General features: G+C 44.6%; 1 protein-coding gene across 1 annotated transcript in view; it reads right to left on the bottom strand.

Moving 5' to 3' along the window:
• wars2 (tryptophanyl tRNA synthetase 2, mitochondrial) overlaps positions 1-20479 on the bottom strand; it is a 20562-nt gene extending 83 nt beyond the window's left edge. Inside the window, exons 1-6 of the mRNA XM_068734358.1 lie at positions 20387-20479; positions 8998-9258; positions 4759-4839; positions 3616-3698; positions 2542-2660; positions 1-1397 (exon numbers count right to left, since the gene is read on the bottom strand). The exon at positions 1-1397 is cut by the window's left edge and continues 83 nt beyond it. Coding sequence (XP_068590459.1) covers positions 949-1397; positions 2542-2660; positions 3616-3698; positions 4759-4839; positions 8998-9258; positions 20387-20479 — 1086 coding nt within the window. The 3' untranslated portion in view covers positions 1-948. The remainder of the gene's footprint in view (positions 1398-2541; positions 2661-3615; positions 3699-4758; positions 4840-8997; positions 9259-20386) is intronic.
• Between the last annotated feature and the right edge of the window lie 2296 nt (positions 20480-22775).

The following is a 22775-nucleotide window of genomic DNA, read 5'->3' as shown; positions in this document are numbered from 1 at the left end:
ATATTAGTAATTATACATCTCAACCTGTAATAACATCAGTATGTATTTGTCGATTACCTCAATCTGCAAACTCAGTAACTAAGAATGTATGAAATACATGTGGAGTGAAATAGTTAAATATAAAGTTACACAAAATTTAAAAACACTCAAGAAAAGTACAAGTACCTCAATATAGTACTCAAGCGCAGTACTTGAGTAAATAAACTGTGTTGATCTTCACATACTGTGAATATTCATCTGTGTACTAAAACACCACTGTCTGTCTCCACATGTTAACAGCTTCAAGTCTGACCTCTGACCTGTTCTACATGTCCACGCCTCATGACGTGATGATGATGATGATGATGATGATGATGATGATGTCCACTACATTACCTTCAGCTCAGACTCCAGCAGAGACCTGGTCCATCGTGGACAGACACAGATCCAGATCTTCACCTGCAGCCTTGGACCTGCAGTCGGAGCTCCGGAGGGAGGAGGAGAGCTCAGCTCCCGGCAGCAGCAGCAGCATCTCCTCCTCCTCCTCCTCCTCCTCCTCCTCCTCCTCCAGGAGCAGAGCTTCTCCTCTCTGCTGGAGACCCAGGACGTATTGCTGGACCCGCTGGAGGGAAGGGAGGCAACGGGAGAACCAGAACCAGGACCGAGAGGGTCAGACTGTCAGACCCTGCTGCAGTAGAATGAGAGGTTTTCTAAAGGGACTCTGGTGCTCAGAGACACTACAGCTTTAGTCCACAGAACCAACAGAACCAACACAGAATAAAAGATCCTCGTAGTAACTTTAAGGTTGCAGTTTTAGAATTGTATACCAAATATAAATCAAGTAATAAACCATGTTTTAAATCAAATAACCCAGCAGAATATAAAGTAGTTAAATCTTCTCTCTCATAGTTTCATTGCTCATATACACGACATCACAGTGTCCAGTAGGTAAAGATCCATTTCATCCACTCAGCAGAATCCCACTCTCTGTCGGACCTCTCTGAGGACCGGAGCCGCCAGCTCTCGAGCCCTGCGAGTCCCCCGAGCCAGCACCTCCTCCAGGTGAGCCCGGTCCCCCCTCAGCCTCCGGATCTCCTCCCCGATGGGCGTCAACCTCCGGACCACGGCCTCGGTGACCAGCGTCTTGTAGGCTCCCGTGTCCATCCCCCGGGCCCGGAGCACCGCCTCCTCCACGCCGATGGCCTCCACGGCGGCGTGGATGGTCACCAGGTTGGAGACGCCCGGCCGCGTCTCCGGGTCGTAGGTGACCTCGGAGGTGAAGTCGGTGACGGCGCGGCGGACCTTGAGGGCGATGTCGTCGGGGGAGTCGGTGATGCCGATCGTCGCCATCGCTTGGGGGTCGGATTTGGACATTTTGACATTTGGGTCGCGGAGGGACTTGACCTTTCGGGTAGAGCCTGAGGGAGGAGGTCAGACGGAGAACATGATCAATATGAACATTGTAAACATGAGTTTATGGTCTCAATCTCTAGTTTACAGTCTTCTTCAATACAGCATGATGTTCATTTAGTACATTATGCTCCATTTAGAGTCAAACAGACCATAAAGCAGGGGATGCTTTAGGGGCGGGGCTACACGCTGATTGACAGGTCTCTACGTCACTCCTCCGCATTCCAAATACTTCCCGTCTCTTCCTGTTTATCGGTTGCGAGAAGAAGAAAAAAACAACAACAACATGGCGACGGCCGTAAATTCAAGATGGCGACGGTGAAACTATCGAACTCGAAGGCTTCAAAACGGCCACAAACCGACGGGTGTCGTCACGGCGACTACGTCCGCTACGTAACGGACCAATCAGATTACAAAGATACAAACGTCACCCTTTAAGAGGAGGAACACGAGGAACACTCAGGGTTTGAATCTAGTTCATCGTCAGCAGGAGAGAAATGATGAAACCAGAGTCTTTGTTTCGTGTGTGTGTGTGTGTGTGTGTGTGTGTGTGTGTGTGTGTGTGTGTAGCAGACGTATCTCGGTGTGAAGTGATGAGCAGACTGCAGGAGCCATGATTTCCTTTCATCCCTCCCCTCTGGACTCTTTTTTTCCCCCCAAACTAAGGTCCACACCCGTCCCCCTCGTCCCTCATCCTGTTTATCACCCGAGAGACGTCTTTGTGGACGGTGGTGACTTCACCAGAGACGAGAAATGAAGACGAGTCCCAGTTTGAGCCAAAGAGTGAAGCACATGAAGGCCCCCCCCCCCCCCCGAAGTCATCAGATCTATTACTGCTCTATGATTCTGATAGGAGGGGAGGGGAACGCTTCTTTAATCAAAGCTGCTCTGCACACATGACTGACTGCACTTTGTGCCTTTATGAAATGTGATAATCACGGAGGATGAAACGGAGAGAGGAGGGGCGGAGTCTCGGAACATGTTCGCCATGTGTGAGCATCAAATCACAGAGCGAGCCTTTCAGAATAAAACGAGAATACAGATCTACTTCATCTTAAAGCCTAGTGTGTGTGTGTGTGTGTGTGTGTGTGTGTGTGTGTGTGTGTGTGTGTGTGTGTGTGTGTGTGTGTGTGTGTGTGTGTGTGTCCTTACTGAGCAGGGCGGCGGGTTCAGGGAACAGGTCTCCGTAGCGGTGGTTGAAGATGCGAGCCAGATCCTGAGCCAGCTCCAAATGCTGGACCTGGTCCTCTCCGACGGGGACGTGAGTGGACCTGAAGAGACGGAAAAAAAACCCCCGACGTGAGCGTCCTCGGAGACTCGCAGCGCAGTGCGTCAAAGCCGGAGATCTCGTCCGGGTTTGGATTTGCAACTGTCAACTCGGGAGGAAGCGACCCGTTAATTTAATCTTTAATAAAACCCAGAACTTCTGTTGTCTGTTTGATGAAGTAGAACCGGAGGATGAGATGAATTCATCTTAACCCAAATAAAGCAGCTGTATTCACTGTACTTCAGACATATTAAGGAGCGCTACAGGTCTGACTCACACGGACCACATCAGAACACATTGTGGAGGAGCTGGCTTTGGTTCTGTTGGTCCAGGTTTGAAAGAATCTGTAGGTCTGCCTCCGCCCTCACGCAGCGGATATTACAGGAAACAGAAACAACGTCCCCACTTCTCTGGGTAAACCACAGAGCACACTGGTTGTACTGGAGGAAATAGGCCCCACGTCTCCGGAGCAACGGGAACTACTTTCTTTCAGGACGGAGAACCTGAGCAAAAACTACCTGCGTGGTCGAGATCGGACTCGAGGAAAAGTGAGTGAATACTTGAACTGACCCGTTGAAATGTCTTTGATGGGATAAACAGACTGAACCAAACGATGTAGTCGGAGCACGACGTCCTCACGGAAGGTTGTCCTGTTATATCACAGCATTCATTTCATCGTGGCATTATTCACACATTTTCTATTTGCTTCTTCTGAAGGAAGCGTTCGTCACACACAACGTGTTCAAGGACCCTCGGAATTATGAACGATGTCATTTTGCCGATTGTTTAAAGGAAACACAGTTTTTTTCCGTTCCGCTGCCGGGTTTTGGGGAATTTAAGGGAATGTTGCAGTGTGAAGCCAAATGATTCTCAATGTTGCATTAAGAGAAGCAAAGGCAACACACACACACACACACACACACACACACACACACACACACACACACACACACACTCACTTGTAGAGGAGAATGTCGGCGGCCTGGAGGACTGGATACGTGTAGAGACCCACGCTACCTTCGTTCTTCAGTTTGCTCTTCATCTGAGGAGAACACAGAGGACAGGAAGAGACGTTTAGAGACAAACTGAGAACAAGGAGAGACAAACAAGGAAAGGACTCATTACTTAAGTCCTTTAAGTTTCACTTTTACGACTTTTAAGCAACATTTCATGAACATTTTCCACCAGATCAACTCCTCTGACGGGTGAACAAAAGTAGAAACGGAGTGTTTAAGTGTGTTAAATGAATGGAACTATAAGAGTTTTAATAATAGAGAAACAAAACAATGAAACATGTGAAGTTTGATTCAGAGGACACAGAAAAGGGAATGATCTTAATTATCGCCAATTAAACTGAAGTTGAACGCAGACGTGGTGATAATTAAATCAGCATCAACCAGAGAGCGAGTGACGGGACACAAATATCAACAATAATCACCAGATATGTCATTTGCTATAAATAGGAACACCTCCATAATGACGCTCTGAACAGTTTGAACAGGAGAATCTATTCTGTCACATTCTATAAATAGAACTCAGACGCATGATTAAACCAGGACGAAGAGTCGTCGTCTTCTCGTACAGAACAAATGAAAACAGATACAAAATATCAAACAGGCAACTTTATACACATTTTTAAATATTGTGATCATAGCTTTAGTTTATTGCTGAATAAGTATTTTTTTTTTGTCTTTTTAAAATCGTATAAAAAAATATTGAATGGATATATTCATTTAAAAATTCATTAAATTATTTATCATGTATTATTTATTCATTATCAATTTATAAGACATAATCTATAAATGCATATATTATTTTTTATTATTTTAAGGACAAACAAAAACGCTATGTTAAATATTAGTTGATCAACACATATAATGAAGAACACCAAGATGTTTTAATCCATATCATCAAGCATCAAAGCATATTATTATTAATATTAATATTATTATTATTATTATCTCACGTTTAAATGGTTAACGGAAGCTTGTTAAAATAAGACGTGTGATGTCATTCTTATAATCACATTTAAATATATTCACTGAACTCGTACTGCTGCAGAAATAAATAAATAAATAAGGATTTTATGAAATAAGACTCACCTTCCACTGAGGCAGGTGTCGGAGGCGGGGCATGCTGGTCAGACAGCCGAGGATCCAGGAGAGCTCGGCGTGATCGGGTACCTGACGGGTCCACAGAGAGGAGATTAAATAAGAACACACACACACACACACACACACACACACACACACACAGAGTTAATAATGATTTAAGTGTTACTTTCATGTTGTGGTTCACATTCTAAAGTTCTGCTAACATGTAAATAACTTCAGCTCACGTATACAACATGGAGCAGTTTATCAGGGTTATAATGCTGCTCTCCTAGAGGCATGATGAAGAGGAAGAGGAAGGAGGAGGAAGAGGAAAAGGAAGAAGGAGAAATAGAATGAGGAGAAGGAGAGGACGAGGAAGAAGGAGGAGAGGAAGAAAGAGAAGTAGGAGGAAGAGGAAAAAGGAGGAGGAGGAAGAGAAGTAGGAGGAAGAGGAAAAAGGAGGAGGAGGAGGAAGGAAGATGAGAGGACGAGGAAAAGAGGAGGAGAGGAAGAAAGAAGTAGGAGGAAGAGGAAATAGGAGGAGGAGAAGGAAGAGGAGAGGAAGGAGGAGGAGGAAGAGGAGAGGAAGAATGAGAGGAAGAAGGAGAAGGAGAGGAGGAGGAGAGGAAGAGGAAAAAGTAGGAGAAGAAGAAGGAGAGGATTAGAAATATCAGATCTTTCAAAGTGTGTAGAGGAAGTGAAATCTTTACTACAACATGAGATAAACACTAAACACACCACTCTGCATGCTGCTGAACAACAACTGGAAACCAGAGTGGTTATATTATATTATATTATATTATATATACTCTACCTGATGGTCTGTGTGAGGAGAGTAATCATATATGTTTACACAATGGACAAATAACATGTAATATCTACATACACACATATGTAATCTGTGTGTTGTTCTTTATCTAGTTTATGAAACCGTAACCACAGAGGAGAAGAAGGAGAAGAAGAAGAAGAAGAAGGAGAAGAAGAAGAAGGAGAAGAAGAAAAAGAAGACGACATCACAAACAGACATGGTGAGAGGTCTTAGAGACCTGTAGCGCCTCCGAGTGGCCGACAGGAGGACTGCTTCTCCTCCAGCCTTCTATCAGGCAGGTGCAGCCGCTCACACCTGTTCACCGGTTAGTCTACATTCAAAATGAGTCTCTATTATGCATCTCCTGATATTAACGGAGCGGAGTCAGAATAAACACGTTCAGTGATATGTTGATTTGGGCATCGATGACATCGACATGAAACAACCCTGGACAGTGAATCAGCCGCGGTCACATTAAGGGTTATTAGCTAAAGTCAGATATCAGCTAATAAACATGAAAAACGACTAAAACGGATCCCTCCCTTGAGCTCAGACGTCATCATCTGCTTTTACTGCTTTTGCTTCCAGGACGGTGATGGATTCCTGTTTCTTGACTTTTAGATTAATTAATAAAACAGTGTTGCATGTGGTCATATAAATCAACACGTTCATGAAAAGGTGAACGTTAATGTACTGTAGCTTGTGCATGTGGCAGCGGTACATTAACTCCAACATATCCGCTTTTATGGAGGCTGAAAAATAAATAAATCATGTGTGAGAGAGAGAGAGAGGGGGGGGGGAGAGTGTGTGTGGATGCAGGAAATATCCTGCAGATTAAAGTTTATGGACGCTGGCTCTATTGCCATCGTGTCTTTCTCTTGCTGCTTGAAAAGCATTCTAGTCAGCGTGACGTCAACAGCCAGACAGCAGGGACATAAACCAGGGTTTGGGGGCGAACATGTAGGGGGTCGGTGTTCATTACACACTAAAAAGACAAGAGGTGGGACAGATGTGGACGACAGCGCCGAAGAAGAAGAGCAAGAAAACTGATATTTAGAAGCTCGGGAAGAACAAGTCCTCCATTCATGCTGCTGGTGAAAGAAGGAACTGCAACGAGAGATATGCTAATGATTCAGATCACATGGGCTTTACACCCATGGTGAGTTATCATGCAGCAACAAGTCCTGTAAAGAGGAACGTGAATCTCTCCTCTATAGGCTGTTCTCACAAAGCGTCCGTAGCTTTACCTACGATGTAACATGTAGCTATCGCACAAAATCAATTTATGTGTAATCATGAAGCAGGAAGTATAAAAGCCTCAGAAACAAACATACAGGAGCGGAGTATGTCACGATCTTTTCCTAAACCTAAACAAATATTTTACGATCTTTTCCTAAACCTAAACAAATATTTTACGATCTTTTCCTAAATCTAACTAAATATTTTACGATCTTTTCCTAAACCTAACCAAGTATTTTACGATCTTTTCCTAAACCTAAACAAATATTTAACAATCTTTTCCTAAACCTAACTAAGTATTTCACGATCTTCTCCTAAACATAACTAAATATTTTACGATCTTTTCCTAAACCTAACTAAGTATTTTACGATCTTTTCCTGAACCTAACTAAATATTTTACGATCTTTTCCTAAACCTCACCAAGTATTTTACGATCTTTTCCTGAACCTAACTAAATATTTTACGATCTTTTCCTAAACCTCACCAAGTATTTTACAATCTTTTCCTGAACCTAACTAAATATTTTACGATCTTTTCCTAAACCTCACCAAGTATTTTACGATCTTTTCCTGAACCTAACTAAATATTTTACGATCTTTTCCTAAACCTCACCAAGTATTTTACGATCTTTTCCTGAACCTAACTAAATATTTTACGATCTTTTCCTAAACTTAACCAAGTATTTTACGATCTTTTCCTAAACTTAACCAAATAGTTTTGTTGCATAAACCTAACCTAGTTGTTTCCTGTGAAGAATTAAGTTTATTTTGAAAAGACTGCATGCATGTACGGAGCGTTAATTGACACGAGTAGCATCTTTTTAACGAGATATAATACGATCCGTTGTACTACGTCGGTTTTTCATACCACTCACTAGATCTGCTCTTTTTTCTTCAATGAAGTGGAGTATTTTCTCTGGGCAGCCGTTGTGTTTTTGCATGTGGAGCAGGCGTGTTCAACAGGAGGGTCGCCTCGCTGCCAAGTTATGTGGCATGAAGCTAAACGGGAATAAAAATAGGACTGTGTGTGTGAGTGTGTGTAGAGGGGGGGGGGGGCAGAGAAACACAGATGGATTGAACTCTTTCACTCTCTCTCATACACACACACACACACACACACACACACACACACACACACACACACACACACACACACACACACACACACACACTCACTTCAACTTCTAAACTTGTGGGTAAGAAAACACACACCGTGTCAGAAGAGAATCAACCAGCTGTTCTGATTTCTCTCTCCATCCTCACTGTGACCGTCCTTCTCACCTCCTTCATGAGGCCGAAGTCAGACTTAATTTCATGTTTAATAGCGTCGAGTGTTTTTACGGCCCCTGTATATTTACAGAGGAGATAAGAATCAGGAGCGACTCAAATAAGCGCTTTGGGTGCGAGCCCAACAGGTAAACACTACAGCAGAGTCGACAGCAGTCAAATAAACAGCCGAAGACGGCCGACTAACTAGATGAAAAACATTGAAGAGAGACCAGAAGCTGCCTTTTCATTAAGCATGTACACACGTATCTGAAGTCCACCGCAGAACTTATCATGTTGATGTTTTGTTCAATAACCACAGCAAACATGTTAAATAAATGTGTGAGCACATTCAGCATGTGTCATGGCATTCATATACAATTTTAAATCTTACTTTGCAAGAAAGGAGCCTATATTAACACTTGCACTCAAATATTGCAAAGTGAGGAAATTTAAAACTTGCATTCTCTCTAGTGTCCACCAGGGGGCGACTCCTCTGGTTGTATAGAAGTCTAGTCTAAAATGACTCTACTTCTCTCTTGATTTATTCCCTCAGTAAACATTGTAAACATGAGTTTATGGTCTCAATCTCTAGTTTACAGTCTTCTTCAATACAGCATGATGTTCATTTAGTACATTATGCTCCATTTAGAGTCAAACAGACCATGAAGCAGGGGATGCTTTAGGGGCGGGGCTACACGCTGATTGACAGGTCTCTACCGGAGACGTATACGGCGTCTCTACGTCACTCCTCCTCAGTTCAGATGTGGTAACTTGACATTTCCAGAGTAGCAACAGAAACAAATATCAGGCAACAGGTAAATAAAATCCTGTTGTGGACACACGCACAAATTCCTGCTTGTAATGAAACACCGCAGACATCCATCCATCCTCCCTTCCTCCCTCCCTCCTTCCTCCCTCCCTCCCCTGCCCACCTGAGACTGCTGGAAGAGTATCGCCCTCTCTGGGTCGATGCCGCAGGCCAGCAGGCTGGCCGCCATGTCCAGGATGTTGCTCCTGAGTTGCGCCGGGTCCTGAGGCTGCGTGATGGAGTGCAGGTCCACGATGCTGTAGAGCACCGAGGGATACCGGTTCTGCAGGCCCACCCAGTTCTCCAGGGCGCCCAGGTAGTTGCCCAGGTGGGGCACCCCGGTCGGCTGGATCCCCGAGAACACGCGTCCACCTCCAAGAGGCTCCTGGACAAGAAGGGGAATATGGTCCGAGTAAATTAAAAGATGCCAACGGTCTGGATCTCACATATTAGTGCTAGAGACATCAAAATGAATGCAGTAATGATTTAACATCCTACACTACAACAAGAGGGGGAAAAAGAGAAGAGAAAGTTGTGTTTGGAGAGAGAGAGAGGGTGAAGGTGAAGAGGTGAGAAAGCCTGCAGAGACTGAAGTGTCAGTGTTAAACTATTGGCAGGTCTGAGAGGCCAGCAGCCGTCACGCTTCTATTACCGAGATGCTAACTCCATGGCTAGCACCTCTGTTCTCTCCCAAACACATCCAGCACAAAGAATGCATCACCTCGCCGGCCAACAATAACAATTAAAACACCCGTACGGCCAACTTCAAGGCCTCCGCTACCACAACGAGGGGGGGGGGGCAGTGGAAGAGGAGGGGGAGGCAGAACCATCAAAATACCGTACGATCACCAACATCTTTAACCTCGTTTAACTGGAGCAAGAATAGCAGGGGGCTCTCCAGCCCCCATCTGGAAGGAGGAGGCAGATCACTGGCTGCGTTTGCACCGCTGGGCAAACATTGTGTTTCTCTTTCTGCAGAGCCCGGCCGGTGCCAGACCGCCGCCTCCTTTCTTCTGGCATCGGCACCGCGCCCACTGAGCTTTGGCTTTCAAAAAAAATAAATTTAAAAAAATCGACCCAAGCTGGAAGAGAAGTCTCAAACCACCGCTTGTGGCACCGGGCGCCTCGTCGTACAATTAGAGGGCGAGCGGATCGGTGCCCGACATGAGACGCGAAAACCGCAACGGCGTCCAAAATCTTAGGGCTTCTCCGCCGAAGCCGTTGCACAGTAGATTTGGGATTTCGATGGAGCAGAAACCCACGGAGAGGCTTGCTGCTCCGTGTTTTTGTTGGGGGCAGCTAGAGAGACAAAGTGTTTGAGTGACGCAGGTGTGCCTGCCCACCCTGGAGGCCCGGGTTCAGTTCCCGGCAGAGGTGCGGCGCTGTGGCTTGGCCCCCGGTTGCTCCAACTCACAGGTGAGAAGGTCGGCGAGGGATCGCGTTCTTGTTGGCGTGGGGGAGGAGGAACACGTGGCGGAGATGACGTGAACACAACAACGTGCACAAGGATTAGGATTGTCAATACAAGACAAACGGTGCAAACGTCAGGTGTCCCAAAACCGCCACACTTCACCCTGAGGGGGGGAGGGGGGGGGGGGGGGGCACACGAATGTCTGAACCAAATTCCATGACGATCCGTCCGACAGTCGTTGAGACTACGTTTGAGGCTGAATTTCGTAACAACCGTTTAATCTCCCTCAAAGAAAATGACCCACGAGTCTGACGAGGTTAAGTTTGTTTCAGCTTGACTCGAGATGTGTTGATGGGTCGTAAACAGCAACAGCTGGACAGACGAGCCCGTTTTGAAGAGCTCTCACCCCCCCACCACCACCACCACCACCACAAACCCCTGGGATCTCGGTGTTATCGCCTCAGATCTGACTGGCGATCCCGTGCCGCGCTCCTCAAGTTTATCATAACTAAAATCACTAAAACCCGAGGCCTTATTTTTTTTTTCGGAGGATATCCTCTCAAAGTCGCTGCGGAGGAATCGGTTATCTTGACAGCTAGCCGAGCTCCATCACATTCAATCCGACTGAGGGACGGGTCCCGGAGCCAGCGTGGCCCAGAGCTTCTCCGTCTCTCAGCGCAGACGGATCGAATAACAACCGTTCTGAGGCCAGCGTATAGGTCCACCGAGTCTCCATCTACTGGCCTGAGGGAGCTGGTCGCTGCCCAGAGAGAGAGAGAGAGAGAGAGAGAGAGAGAGAGAGAGAGAGAGAGAGAGAGAGAGAGGCAGGAAGGAACTGGGTGCTTATGTCATTACCGACGGGGTAATTGCACTGGAGTGCCATTGATGCTGAGAGCCTCTTAAGAGGTGTCAGGATTGATTTGGGTGCGGATGGGGGGGGGGCCCTTGAGTCTGGCTCATGTGTGTTCTCACCTCGAGCTGACACACCAAACGCATGTTGCCGCGGCCCCCCCTCCCTCCCCCCAGGGGAAGCCATTAGCCATGCAGACATGGTAATGGTGTCATTTGAGCCAATCGAGTGTCAAACGAGAGTCAACGCCGCGGCTAACTAGCCACCGGGTAACGGCGTCCGTCACGCAAAAGGGGGCCGCTTTTTTTTTTTTTTCGGCAGACACCTCCGCGTCGCGGTCGGAGGCTCGCGTTCTAAAGAGACTTGGCGGTCGCTGGAGGTGAACGGAGTAAATCCACCGAAGCGTAATGACGGAGGAGACGGCGAAATGATGTGAAGCAATTAAAACGTAAAAGCCAAGAGTAATAAAACGTTATCTAGCGTGTTTTAAACCTGAGCAGGTGAAGTCATTACAACATTCAAACACGTGTTTCTCTTCATATGTTAAGAGGTGATTCAAAACAACGTGATAAAGACATGAAACATCACAAAATCAGGGGTGAAAATGTGGCTACTTAATAATAATCAATACTACTTTCATTGAATTTAAATACATTTTCATTCATTCTTGCTGTCTGCTAACCGTTTTGGTTTAAACTGCTATACACTTTAAAATATTCAACGCTCGTTGCTCTTTAGGCCACACCCCTCTTCGGTGATGTCACAACAGGTGCTAGCTGTTGACGAACACCTGCAGAGGTGATCTAAAGCCTAGAATGGACCCGAGCGGTACCGGCATGACACGTTATTTACGGTGAAGTATCGCCGAATGCAAACGTTGGACACCATGCAAGCATTAATATCCCACGATGCAATGCGGCAGTGACGACAACGTTCATGACAGACGATGGCGCACAGCCCTGTATTTGCCGACTAATGGATTAGTTGAGTCAGGGGTTGAACAAAACCATCAGGGTTCATCGTTTGAGAAACATGAACGTCTGAACCAAATTTAAAAAAGGCAATCCATCCAATAATAGTTGAGATATTTCAGTCTGGACCGACCAGACTGTGTGGGTAGCCTCTCAAAAAAAAAAAGATCCTTTTTCAGAGCAAAAGAAAAATGTTTGAGGCACAAAAAACGAAATATTATCACTTTTAATTGGGGGGGAAAAAAAAAAAAAAAAACGTTAAAAGAGTCGGTTGTTCTTTCCTCATATCCATCTCTGACAGTCTGGAGTATTTTATTATATTACATCGTCACCACAGCGATGAGAGCTTTCTTCATCCTAGTCTACCATATGCTGAACACATCACACACCGTGTGCGTGTGTGTGTGTGTGTGTGTGTGTGTGTGTGTGTGTGTGTGTGTGTGTGTGTGTGTGTGACATTAACGCCAACAAGCTAGAAGGTTACATACACTAAAAAGAAAAAGGCCATGTTTTCACACTCGCAGCACCTTTCCGGGAATACGTGTTCATTTGTCTCTGTGTGTGTGTGTGTGTGTGTGTGTGTGTGTGTGTGTGTGTGTGTGTGTGTGTGTGTGTGTGTGTGTGTGTGTGTGTGTGTGTGTGGTCATCACCGGGGGGACGGGGGTCGTGTGCAAACATTTTGCCTAAATCAACACGAGTTAAGCTGTGAAGGTGTCTGTCCATATGAATCTGACAGCTCACATTAAGGATCAACACGGGTGGAGAGAGAGCGTCAAATGGAAAACACATTCACTCCATCTAAAGAACAAACAGACGTCTTCTTCTTCTTCTTTCCCATGATTCCAGAGGAGATCTGCTTTCCCTTCTTCCTCTTCCTGGAACCACTCCATTGTGGGAACCGAAGGACAAACGTTGGATTCATCACGTGAGTGAGCTTCACAGATCTTCACAGAGGAATGTAGAACAGAATCACAATGGAACCAGATGGACGAAACACACCGAGTCAGACGGTGTCAGGTCAACACGGTTACCACCGACACCTTCCAGTTAAAAACAAACACGTGTGTGTGTGTGTGTGTGTGTGTGTGTGTGTGTGTGTGTGTGTGTGTGTGTGTGTGTGTGTGTGTGTGTGGACTCATTTACGTAGCATCGTTTCAAATGCTCGGCGTGAAGCTGCTAATCATACACAGATAACCTGACGAAGACTACAAGTGCAGATCAGATTCTTCATGGTTTCCTGTTTCTTCGTACACCTGCTCTGAAGTATCCACGAGGTTAGCTAGCTAGCGAGCTAAGCTACATTCATTCACGCACAAAAACGTAACGTTGTCCAACCCGATGCGCTTTCCAGCCGGGAAGCTAAAGAACGAGAGAAACACGTTAATGTGAGTTTTACGACTAAAATGCAACTTTCTTGACTTTTATATTTCATATTTAATTCCTGCATTTCAATTGCTGCACTATTGTTTTTCATGATTGTTTGCACATTGTTGGAGGGAAACTGCTTCACTGCGATGTGTGTGTTTTTTTTTTTTTTTATGTGTATGACAATAAAGAGCATGAACTTGAGATTTGCCAGTATTGTTATTGAGCGGTTGCAGCTTCCAGCACGTCCCGGGCCTCCATTCTCAGCTCAGCGTTATTAATCACAGGGTTCTTTGGACATAAACAGTGGATTTCTCTGCTCAGATCCGTCCTGGCCCCTCATACATCACATCAGAGCTCCGGGAGTCCCGGAGTGGCCCACTGACATCTCTCTCAGTACCGCGCTGATGAGCGGTCACCACCATTTCACCAGCGCCAATTTCAACACATCTCAGGGGGGGGGGGGGGGTGCATCGCCGCTTGCCCACGCTGTGACCTACACCATCAGCTCTTTGTGGGCCTGTTAGGAGCTCCAGATCTGGACGTGGCTGAACCGAGATGCGTCAAACAGACGGAGAGGTTGTTTTTTTCGGGGGGTTTTTCCCCTTTCCTTACGGGTCTCCTGCGGGGCGTCCCGACACACAGGACTCAGTGTTCCTCTTCTGTCCCGGGCGCCTCACGTTCCCCATTAACACCGGCATCATGCTGAAACGCACCTCGACGCACCTCCGCCCACTCCTCCAGCATCTTCTCTTCATCTCCATCCTTCCTCTCGCTTTGGGACCTGTTAACGCTGGCGACCAACAGAGCTGCACTTCAGTGAGCTATCGAAGAGGAAATGGGGTTTAGTGTATTACCCCCCCCCCCCTTTTATCCTTAAAAGCCTGTGTATGTTTAGCCAAAGTGGTGCACGCCACAGCTTGAAACAAAGTGCATACGACCACAGAGAAAACAGCAACGCATAGAAAACACACGGGCAACAAAACGGAGAGGTGGGTAAAAAGAGAAGAAGGTGACGGAGGAGGCAATGTGGTGAAACATAAATAAGAATAAAAGTGTGAGTATAGCCCAGTCAGGACTTTTCTCTTCCCTCCTCCTCCTCCTCCTCCTCCTCCTCCTCCTCCTCCTCCTCCTCCTTCTCCTTCTCCTTCTCCTCCTCCCTGTGGGTGTGTTGGAAGGAGAGCAGAGGCGAAAAAAAGAAGGAGCGTTTGATTAAATCTGCGGTTGACGTGTGGGACAGGTGAGATTGATGAGGTTCCTCTGAGCTTCACACTGTGCGGAGAGCGTGGGCTACAGGAACAGAACGCTGCAGTGTGGCGGGCCAGGGCTCGGGGCCCGCTCACGCCGTGGGGTCCCTCCGGCTGATTAATGGGACTGGAGGCCCTTCAAAAAAAAAACCCAAAAAAAACACACACACACACACACACACACACACACAGCACTCCCCCCGCAGACAGGGGCTCCAAAAATAACCAGGGTTAGGGGAGGCAGCGCTGAAGTCCAGCCCCCTAAAAACAGGCTGCAGACTTCAATACAGCCAGTGGGGGGGGGGCAGTGCCTTCTCAAGACAGGAAGCTTTAATGACCTTTCTAGTTTATGGGAAGTGACAAACACTGACAGCTGATACTCCACCGACCACGGTGTCACGTTACCCGCTGATGTAATTGTACGTAACGAGACGTTCAAAACTCCACGTTACACGATAATAAAACGGATTTACTGAGCAGCTCTGAGAACGTTTGAAGACGTGTTCCTGATATATGCTTAACGGCAACGCGCGGAACAACAGGTAGCAATCGGGGGTTCCTGTCCAAACCCAAATAGGTCCATAAACCTGTTTCAGCTGTGGCTGGAAAATCCTCTCTCTCTCTCACTTGCTGTTAATATTTGTGAATAGTGACAAACAGATAATTGTCCTATGATTTAAGAGACACCCACAAAATTCTGCTATTGAGGCTTTCAGGGGGTCTGAAGATCAGCCGTATTTCGCACACTGCTGGACACATTCCGCGTTGTGTTGTGGACCGCGGTTTCGAAGCCTTGAATTCGGCATTTTGGCCGTCGCCATCTTGTTTTTTGCAACCAGTGAACGGAACAGTGTTTATTGTCATGCACCAATCACCAAGCCAAATTCCTTGCATGTGCGAACAAACTCAGTGACCATATTTGGAATGCGCCATATACATCTCTAGTAGAGACCTGTCAATCACTGTGTAGCCCCGCCCCTAAAGCATCCCCTGCTTTATGGTGTGTTTGACTCTAAATGGAGCATAATGTACTAAATGAACATCATGCTGTATTGAAGAAGACTGTAAACTAGAGATTGAGACCATAAACTCATGTTTACAATGTTTACTGAGGGAATAAATCAAGAGAGAAGTAGAGTCACTTTAGACTACACTTCTATACAACCAGAGGAGTCGCCCCCTGGTGGACACTAGAGAGAATGCAGCTTTAACACATGAAGCTTTGACTTCACTCTCCAGAACCGGAGGTTGCCACCTGGTTAATGCCCACTGGACCTTTGATTGATACGAGCGGTAGCTAAAGTCGATTCAGTAACGGGTGAGTGATTTTTACCAACATCTGCCAACAATTTACCTGCATTTGGCCTGTGGTGAGCTTTTACACTCTGAGCCCTGAGGTCTTCTGATAGAGACCTTTTAATTATACTAAAGTCAGAACAAACCCCCCCCATAGTGAGGCATCTTTTTATTATTATGGTTTACGTCTCTGGAGCAGGGAATGTTGGTACTCCTAAACTCAAGACCTGCCTTTAATGTCTGGCTTTTTATTGGGCTTTATTTCTGTATATTTTTAATTATTTATTGTACTTTACTGTTTTAGTCCGACCTGTAAATGGAGCTTTATTCATGTATATTTCTAATCGTTGATTGTGTTAGTCTGGCCTTTGAATTGAGCTTAATTTATTTATCTTTAGAATTATTTGTCTTATTACACTTTTTAGTCGTTTGAAGCTTTATTTATTTCAAGTCCTGTAAATTAATGATAGTTATGCTACTTATGCATTTACAGTTTTTTACTGTAATTCTTGAACGTTTCATTAACTCGTTGATTGTTGTGTGTGTGGACGGTAAGAAAAGTCCAAATAAAGTCAGATTGATTGATTGAACAGGTTAAAACCCGGCCTGATAAACTGTATTATTAAAACCAGTATCACTGGCTGCAGGTCCAGGCCCGTTAAAACCACCCTATTACACGTGAAGCAGCTGGAAACACCGAGCTTAGCTCCCCGTTAAGATAAACATGTTCATGCCAGAGCTACTTGTTTCCTCCCAAATAGTTTCATTAAACCACTTCCTCCTCCTGCTGTGTCGACGTGTGTAATTTAATTTCGCTTGCAGGAAACAAACGACTGACGGGTGACCCCCCCCCCCCCCCCCCCCCCCCCCCCCCCCAAAAAAAACCACACATAAAAATACAACGGCACAAGCATGTCATAAATTTATCAATATGTAATTACGGTCCGCCGGCAGCTCCTCTCTCAGAGTCCGGTCGTTTCCTCCTGCAGCGTCAACGACACGCCACCAGATACTTTAATTAAAAGTGTCAGACGTTGGGCAGAAAGGTGTCGGATCGGGCAGGAACTTAAAAACACAGACGGATTCTGTAACTCGACAAAGACTGAAGACGTTGACGGGTGGGATAGTGTTTTTTGGGAGAAATGCGTAAATGGCTGCAGAGCGACTGAGACAGACCCAATTATACGGGACGGGACTGCTGAGAATTAGCGAGTGCTTTTCTGACAGTTGAAAATAAACAGTTAGTTAATGAACATCCTCAAAAAGGAGGGGCGGCCATGTTTTCTCGCTCTGCGCCGGGCCTCTCCCCATGCGGCGCGAGAGCAGCTCTAATGGTTTTAGCCGACACCCGAGCGAGTGAATTTAGAGGCCGAGGAGAACAGAGAGGCAAATCAGAAATCACTTCCTGTTTCGTGGAGCCCTGGGGGTGGGGGGGGGGGGACTGCTGCAACAGGACTCTGCTGTCCACCTGCAGCTAACAGCTAACGTTAACAGCTAACGTTAACAGCCAACAGCTAACGTTAACAGCTAACAGCTAACGTTAACTATCTCTCCTGCTGCAGATTTCAACAGACTTTTTAAAGAGACTCTTGGAGAACAAACTTCAGTAGACAAACAAAACCACAAAATGCCTCTCTTGCTTCAGCAACACCACATTTGCAGGACTTAAATACATTCATTTAAGACGATAAAACATTCAGAACCCCTTCTGGTCCCGATTATAGTTAACTGAATTTAGAAAACATAATTTAAGACATGCAACCCCCCCCCCTATGATGTGCAGACATTCAGCTGTGGTCATTTTGATTACAACGAAGACAAATGTTCAGTTTTCTAGCTGCGGGTTCAAAGTGTGAGGTATTTGAAGACTTTACTATTGGATCCTACATTTCCCATAATGCAACTGGACTTTCCTTGACTTCTTCTCAATGACAAATAGTCTGCTGTGAAAAACAACAATGCGTCCACGGCCACATTCATTCATATAACTTCTCAGATATTTCATTTTATGAGCAGACATCAACAGCTTCTTTTAACCTCTAGTGACAAGATTTTAAAAAAGCAAACACACAAACACACACACACACACACACACACACACACACACACACACGTATTTTAAACGTCAGAGACAAACGTCACACTTCATCTTTGTGTCCGTCCGTTGAGGTTCGGGTTCCAGCGCAGGAAAAAAAAGCGTCTCGTTTGACGCACATCACACCTCGGGGCATTGTGAGCAAATGAAAAAGCAACACTTCATTTCTGATGTTATTGCTGGTAATGAAGCACTGCTGTGATGCTTTTCAAACCCTCCCCTCCTCTCCTCTCCTCTCCTGCCTCTCCCCTCCTCTCCCCTCCTCTCCTCTCCTCTCGTCGCACACCTCTCCTGCCTCTCCAGAGACGTCGCCTTAACAAAACACGGTTCGTGAACGTGCACACTGTGTTACAGCTCGTACATCAAACCAGCATAGAACACAACGGGGCTTTTTTGGTCAGACGTTTTGTTTTTTTAACTGCACCGTAATGCAAGAGCGGCGCAATAATTAGCAGCGTTGTTGTACCGAAAACACACAGCGGTTACTCTTACACGTGCCGGGGGACTCGTTGTTTGACTTAACACCCCATTTGCTTCTCCTCCGAGGCAACGAGAGGAAAACTCTCAGCTGAGTTATGAGCACCTTTAAAAAGAAAGAAAGAAAGAAAGAAAGAAAGAAAGAAAGAGTGCTACTGAGGATGTGATGTCACGTGACAGACGAGGAAAAGAACACTGCGGCGAATAAACTCAAAGATAGACGAGGAGGGGAAAAAAGGTCGCAAATGAAAGCTGCCACAGGATAATTCTAGGCCGTAAAACAAAAAATCCTTAATAACAAATAAAACTATTTTGTGGTTTTCTAAAACCTACATAATTGTATTGCATCGTGTTGAACTCATGCGATGACATGTTGTAACTGTTTTCATGGAGAAACACATTTTGCTTTAAGTTGTGTAGCTTCTGCTCCAGCTTCTGATTTCCTCCATTTCCCAGAATGCCCTTCCCCCAGGGATTGGGGGCGTGACCATGTTATCGTTCATCTGTTCTCTAAAGGAAGGAAAAACCTTCACTCTTTGCTGTTTTATGTCTTCCTGCATCAACTCAACAAGTGTTCACTACACGTCGTTTAGAAGAGACAGCAATATGAAGATGAAGAATAATACCTCTTCCTCCCCAGAAAATATGAAAGAGATGATGGAGTTCTTCCACTCTTCATTCTGCATTCTCTCTAGTGTCCATCAGGGGGCGACTCCTCTGGTTGTATAGAAGTCTAGTCTAAAATGACTCTACTTCTCTCTTGATTTATTCCCTCAGTAAACATTGTAAACATGAGTTTATGGTCTCAATCTCTAGTTTACAGTCTTCTTCAATACAGCATGATGTTCATTTAGTACATTATGGTCCATTTAGAGTCAAACACACCAGAAAGCAGTGGATGATTTAGTTGTGCTTCCATTATTAACTGTGATCATAACATGACTTTCCTCTCATAAATGTATTTTATGCAAAGTGCAAATGAACGCTGTTATGCTTCATACTGGAAGCAGTGACTTTACATTTTACATTTATAGTTATAATTTTAACACAAACTATGATCTTTTTTCTAACGTTAACCAAGTACCACTAAGTAGTTTAAGTAAAAAGTACAAGCTGTACCTCTGAGATGTAGTACAGTAAAAAGTACAATATGTACCTCTGAGGTGTAGTACAGTAAAAAGTACATGTACCTCTGAGGCGTAGTACAGTATAAAGTACAATGTGTACCTCTGAGGTGTAGTACAGTATAAAGTACAATGTGTACCTCTGAGGTGTAGTACAGTATAAAGTACAATGTGTACCTCTGAAGTGTAGTACAGTATGAAGTACAATGTGTACCTCTGAGGTGTAGTACAGTATGAAGTACAATGTGTACCTCTGAGGTGTAGTACAGTATAAAGTACAATGTGTACCTCTGAGGTGTAGTACAGTATGAAGTACAATATGTACCTCTGAGGTGTAGTACAGTATGAAGTACAATATGTACCTCTGAGGTGTAGTACAGTATGAAGTACAATATGTACCTCTGAGATGTAGTGGAGGAGAAGTAGTAGTAATATAAGGAAACACGTGTACTGTATATATATACAGTACATATGAATGTATTATGTTAACAGCTGACACGCTGCTTTACAGACAGACAGTCACTACTGAACTAATTCAAATGAGTCTGTTAACTGAAATGAATAACAAACGAACGTTACATGACGTCAGCTCGGGTTTAACGGGAGACTAACACAACGAGTTTAAACTAAACTCAAACCCACAACACGTTAACCGGTGACTGCATGTGTTCACCTACCTTGTTTCCAGACGACAGCGGTCTGTTAGGAGAACTAAACTTGTGAATGAATCGGTGGAGATGTTTGAAGCTAGTCCGCACGGGCAGCGCCATCTTGGATTGTGACCTCACACTACGGTGGCTTTGAAGGGACAAACGCGAGAGCTGCGTTTTGGAAATTATTTAATAGTAATAACTCCTTTGAGATGTACCGTCTCGTCTCCGAGGGGGGTGGATATCGATAAAACATTAAATACAAATAAAAAAATAACAACAAGATAAATAAACGACGCCAAATATTACAATAATAAAATACATTTAAAAAATGAAATAAAACTTAAAAAAAATGAAATAATAAGCCATACAAAATCAGACTTCATACTCTATATAATAATAATATATAACAATAGAGATGTCATTATGTATCTAAAACTGGCTACACATGAACTATATATTAAAATACTCTCACATGTATTCATCAGTGATAAAAACCAAATATGTATATATATATATATATATATATATATATATACATATACATATATATATACGTATATATATATACATATATGTATATATACGTATATATATATATACATATATATATGTATATATATATATATATATATACGTATATATATTTTTTTTTTGAATTTTTTTTTTTTTACTTTTACTTGTAATGGCATAAAGTCTGGTATTTCTACTTGAAATTATGAAATATTCCAATACATTTTTTGAAATTGTGTTTTCCATAATAGAAAATAAGAGGAAATATTACAAAAATCAAGAAACGTAGATATAGTGTAGAAGAAAATTAATCCTGAACGTGACGCATAGAGACAGATGTGAAGACATGAACGTGACGCATAGAGACAGAAGTGAAGACATGAACGTGACGCATAGAGACAGATGTGAAGACATGAATGTGACGCATAGAGACAGAAGTGAAGACATGAACGTGACGCATAGAGAGAGAAGTGAAGACATGAACGTGACGCATAGAGACAGAAGTGAAGACATGAATGTGACGCATAGAGACAGAAGTGAAGACATGAACGTGACGCATAGAGACAGAAGTGAAGACATGAACGTGACGCATAGAGACAGAAGTGAAGACGTGAACGTGACGCATAGAGACAAAAGTGAAGACGTGAATGTGACGCATAGAGACAAAAGTGAAGACATGAACGTGACGCATAGAGACAGAAGTGAAGACGTGAATGTGACGCATAGAGACAGAAGTGAAGACGTGAATGTGATGCATAGAGACAGAAGTGAAGACGTGAACGTGATGCATAGAGACAGAAGTGAAGACATGAATGTGATGCATAGAGACAGAAGTGAAGACGTGAATGTGATGCATAGAGACAGAAGTGAAGACATGAATGTCATGTGGAGAGTCTCTGGAGGCCATAAGAAGAACCTGACGTGAGGTGTTGGTTCTGATGGACCGCAGCCTTCTGCTGGAGTGGAGTGAGCAGAGACTTTGAGTCCAGGGTGGGAGGGGTCTACCATCTAATCATGAACCAGGACTTATGAAGACCGCAAAAACCCACACAGGGCAGGTGGGCAACTTCTGTATATAAATAACGTCATTTCTGTAGATATTTGAACCCAAACACAAACCTTTTCTAAGCTCTACTAAGTCGTTTTTTTACCTAAACTTAACTCACTATTTCACAATATATTCCTGAATCTAACAAAGTATTTCAAGATCTTTTTTGAAACCTTAAAATCACCTTTTCTCTGCGTAAACCAAACTGAGTTATTTCCCGTGCAGACGCATGGAGGAGTAACTTTAAGACATCGCACGACCTTCCACTCTGGCCTTGCTGAACTGAACAGCAGCTGCCCGCACGTCTCAGCCTATGTGTGGAAGAGGAAGATGTGCAAATTACACCCTCTCCCACCCCCACATGTACAGTAGGCTATAGAAATGTGTCAGACATGTGCGGTTTCCTCGTCGTCTGAGGTCTCCATGTTAATTGGATGGTGTTGTGTCTAGGCCAACTGAACTTTCCCAGGGAGGCGTGCAGCTGCAGAACCATTCCCTACCATTCCTCATTACAGGGTGGCGATCCACACACTATAAGTATAAGTGATTATGCTACACGCTGGGTAGAGTTACAGTATGTTTGCAGGGCACGCCGGCCGCTCCTCTTGTTTCTCGGACATCTGCTCCTGATTTTTTTTTTCTTCCTTTTTCCACCTTTTTTTTTGCATCTGGTTGCATTTGCAGCACAAAATACAGACCATCATTCCATATTCATTATTATTTCCCGAGGCGCTGAGGCCGAGCTCTTTGGTGTAGAGACCTGAGCCGGGACGCTCTCTCTCACGCCCGGGTGAACGGGAGACCTGGTCGGAGGAGCAGAGACCGACTGCCAGGAGATGGGTTTGCATGCTGGTG

Source organism: Cebidichthys violaceus, unplaced genomic scaffold (genome assembly GCF_023349555.1).
Source record: "Cebidichthys violaceus isolate CVI_PGR_0920_01 unplaced genomic scaffold, fCebVio1.0.p SCAF_11, whole genome shotgun sequence".
Classification (NCBI taxonomy): Eukaryota; Metazoa; Chordata; class Actinopteri; order Perciformes; family Stichaeidae; genus Cebidichthys; species Cebidichthys violaceus.
The sequence above is the reverse complement of the archived record's forward strand: the minus strand, read 5'-3'. Positions and strand labels throughout refer to the sequence as shown.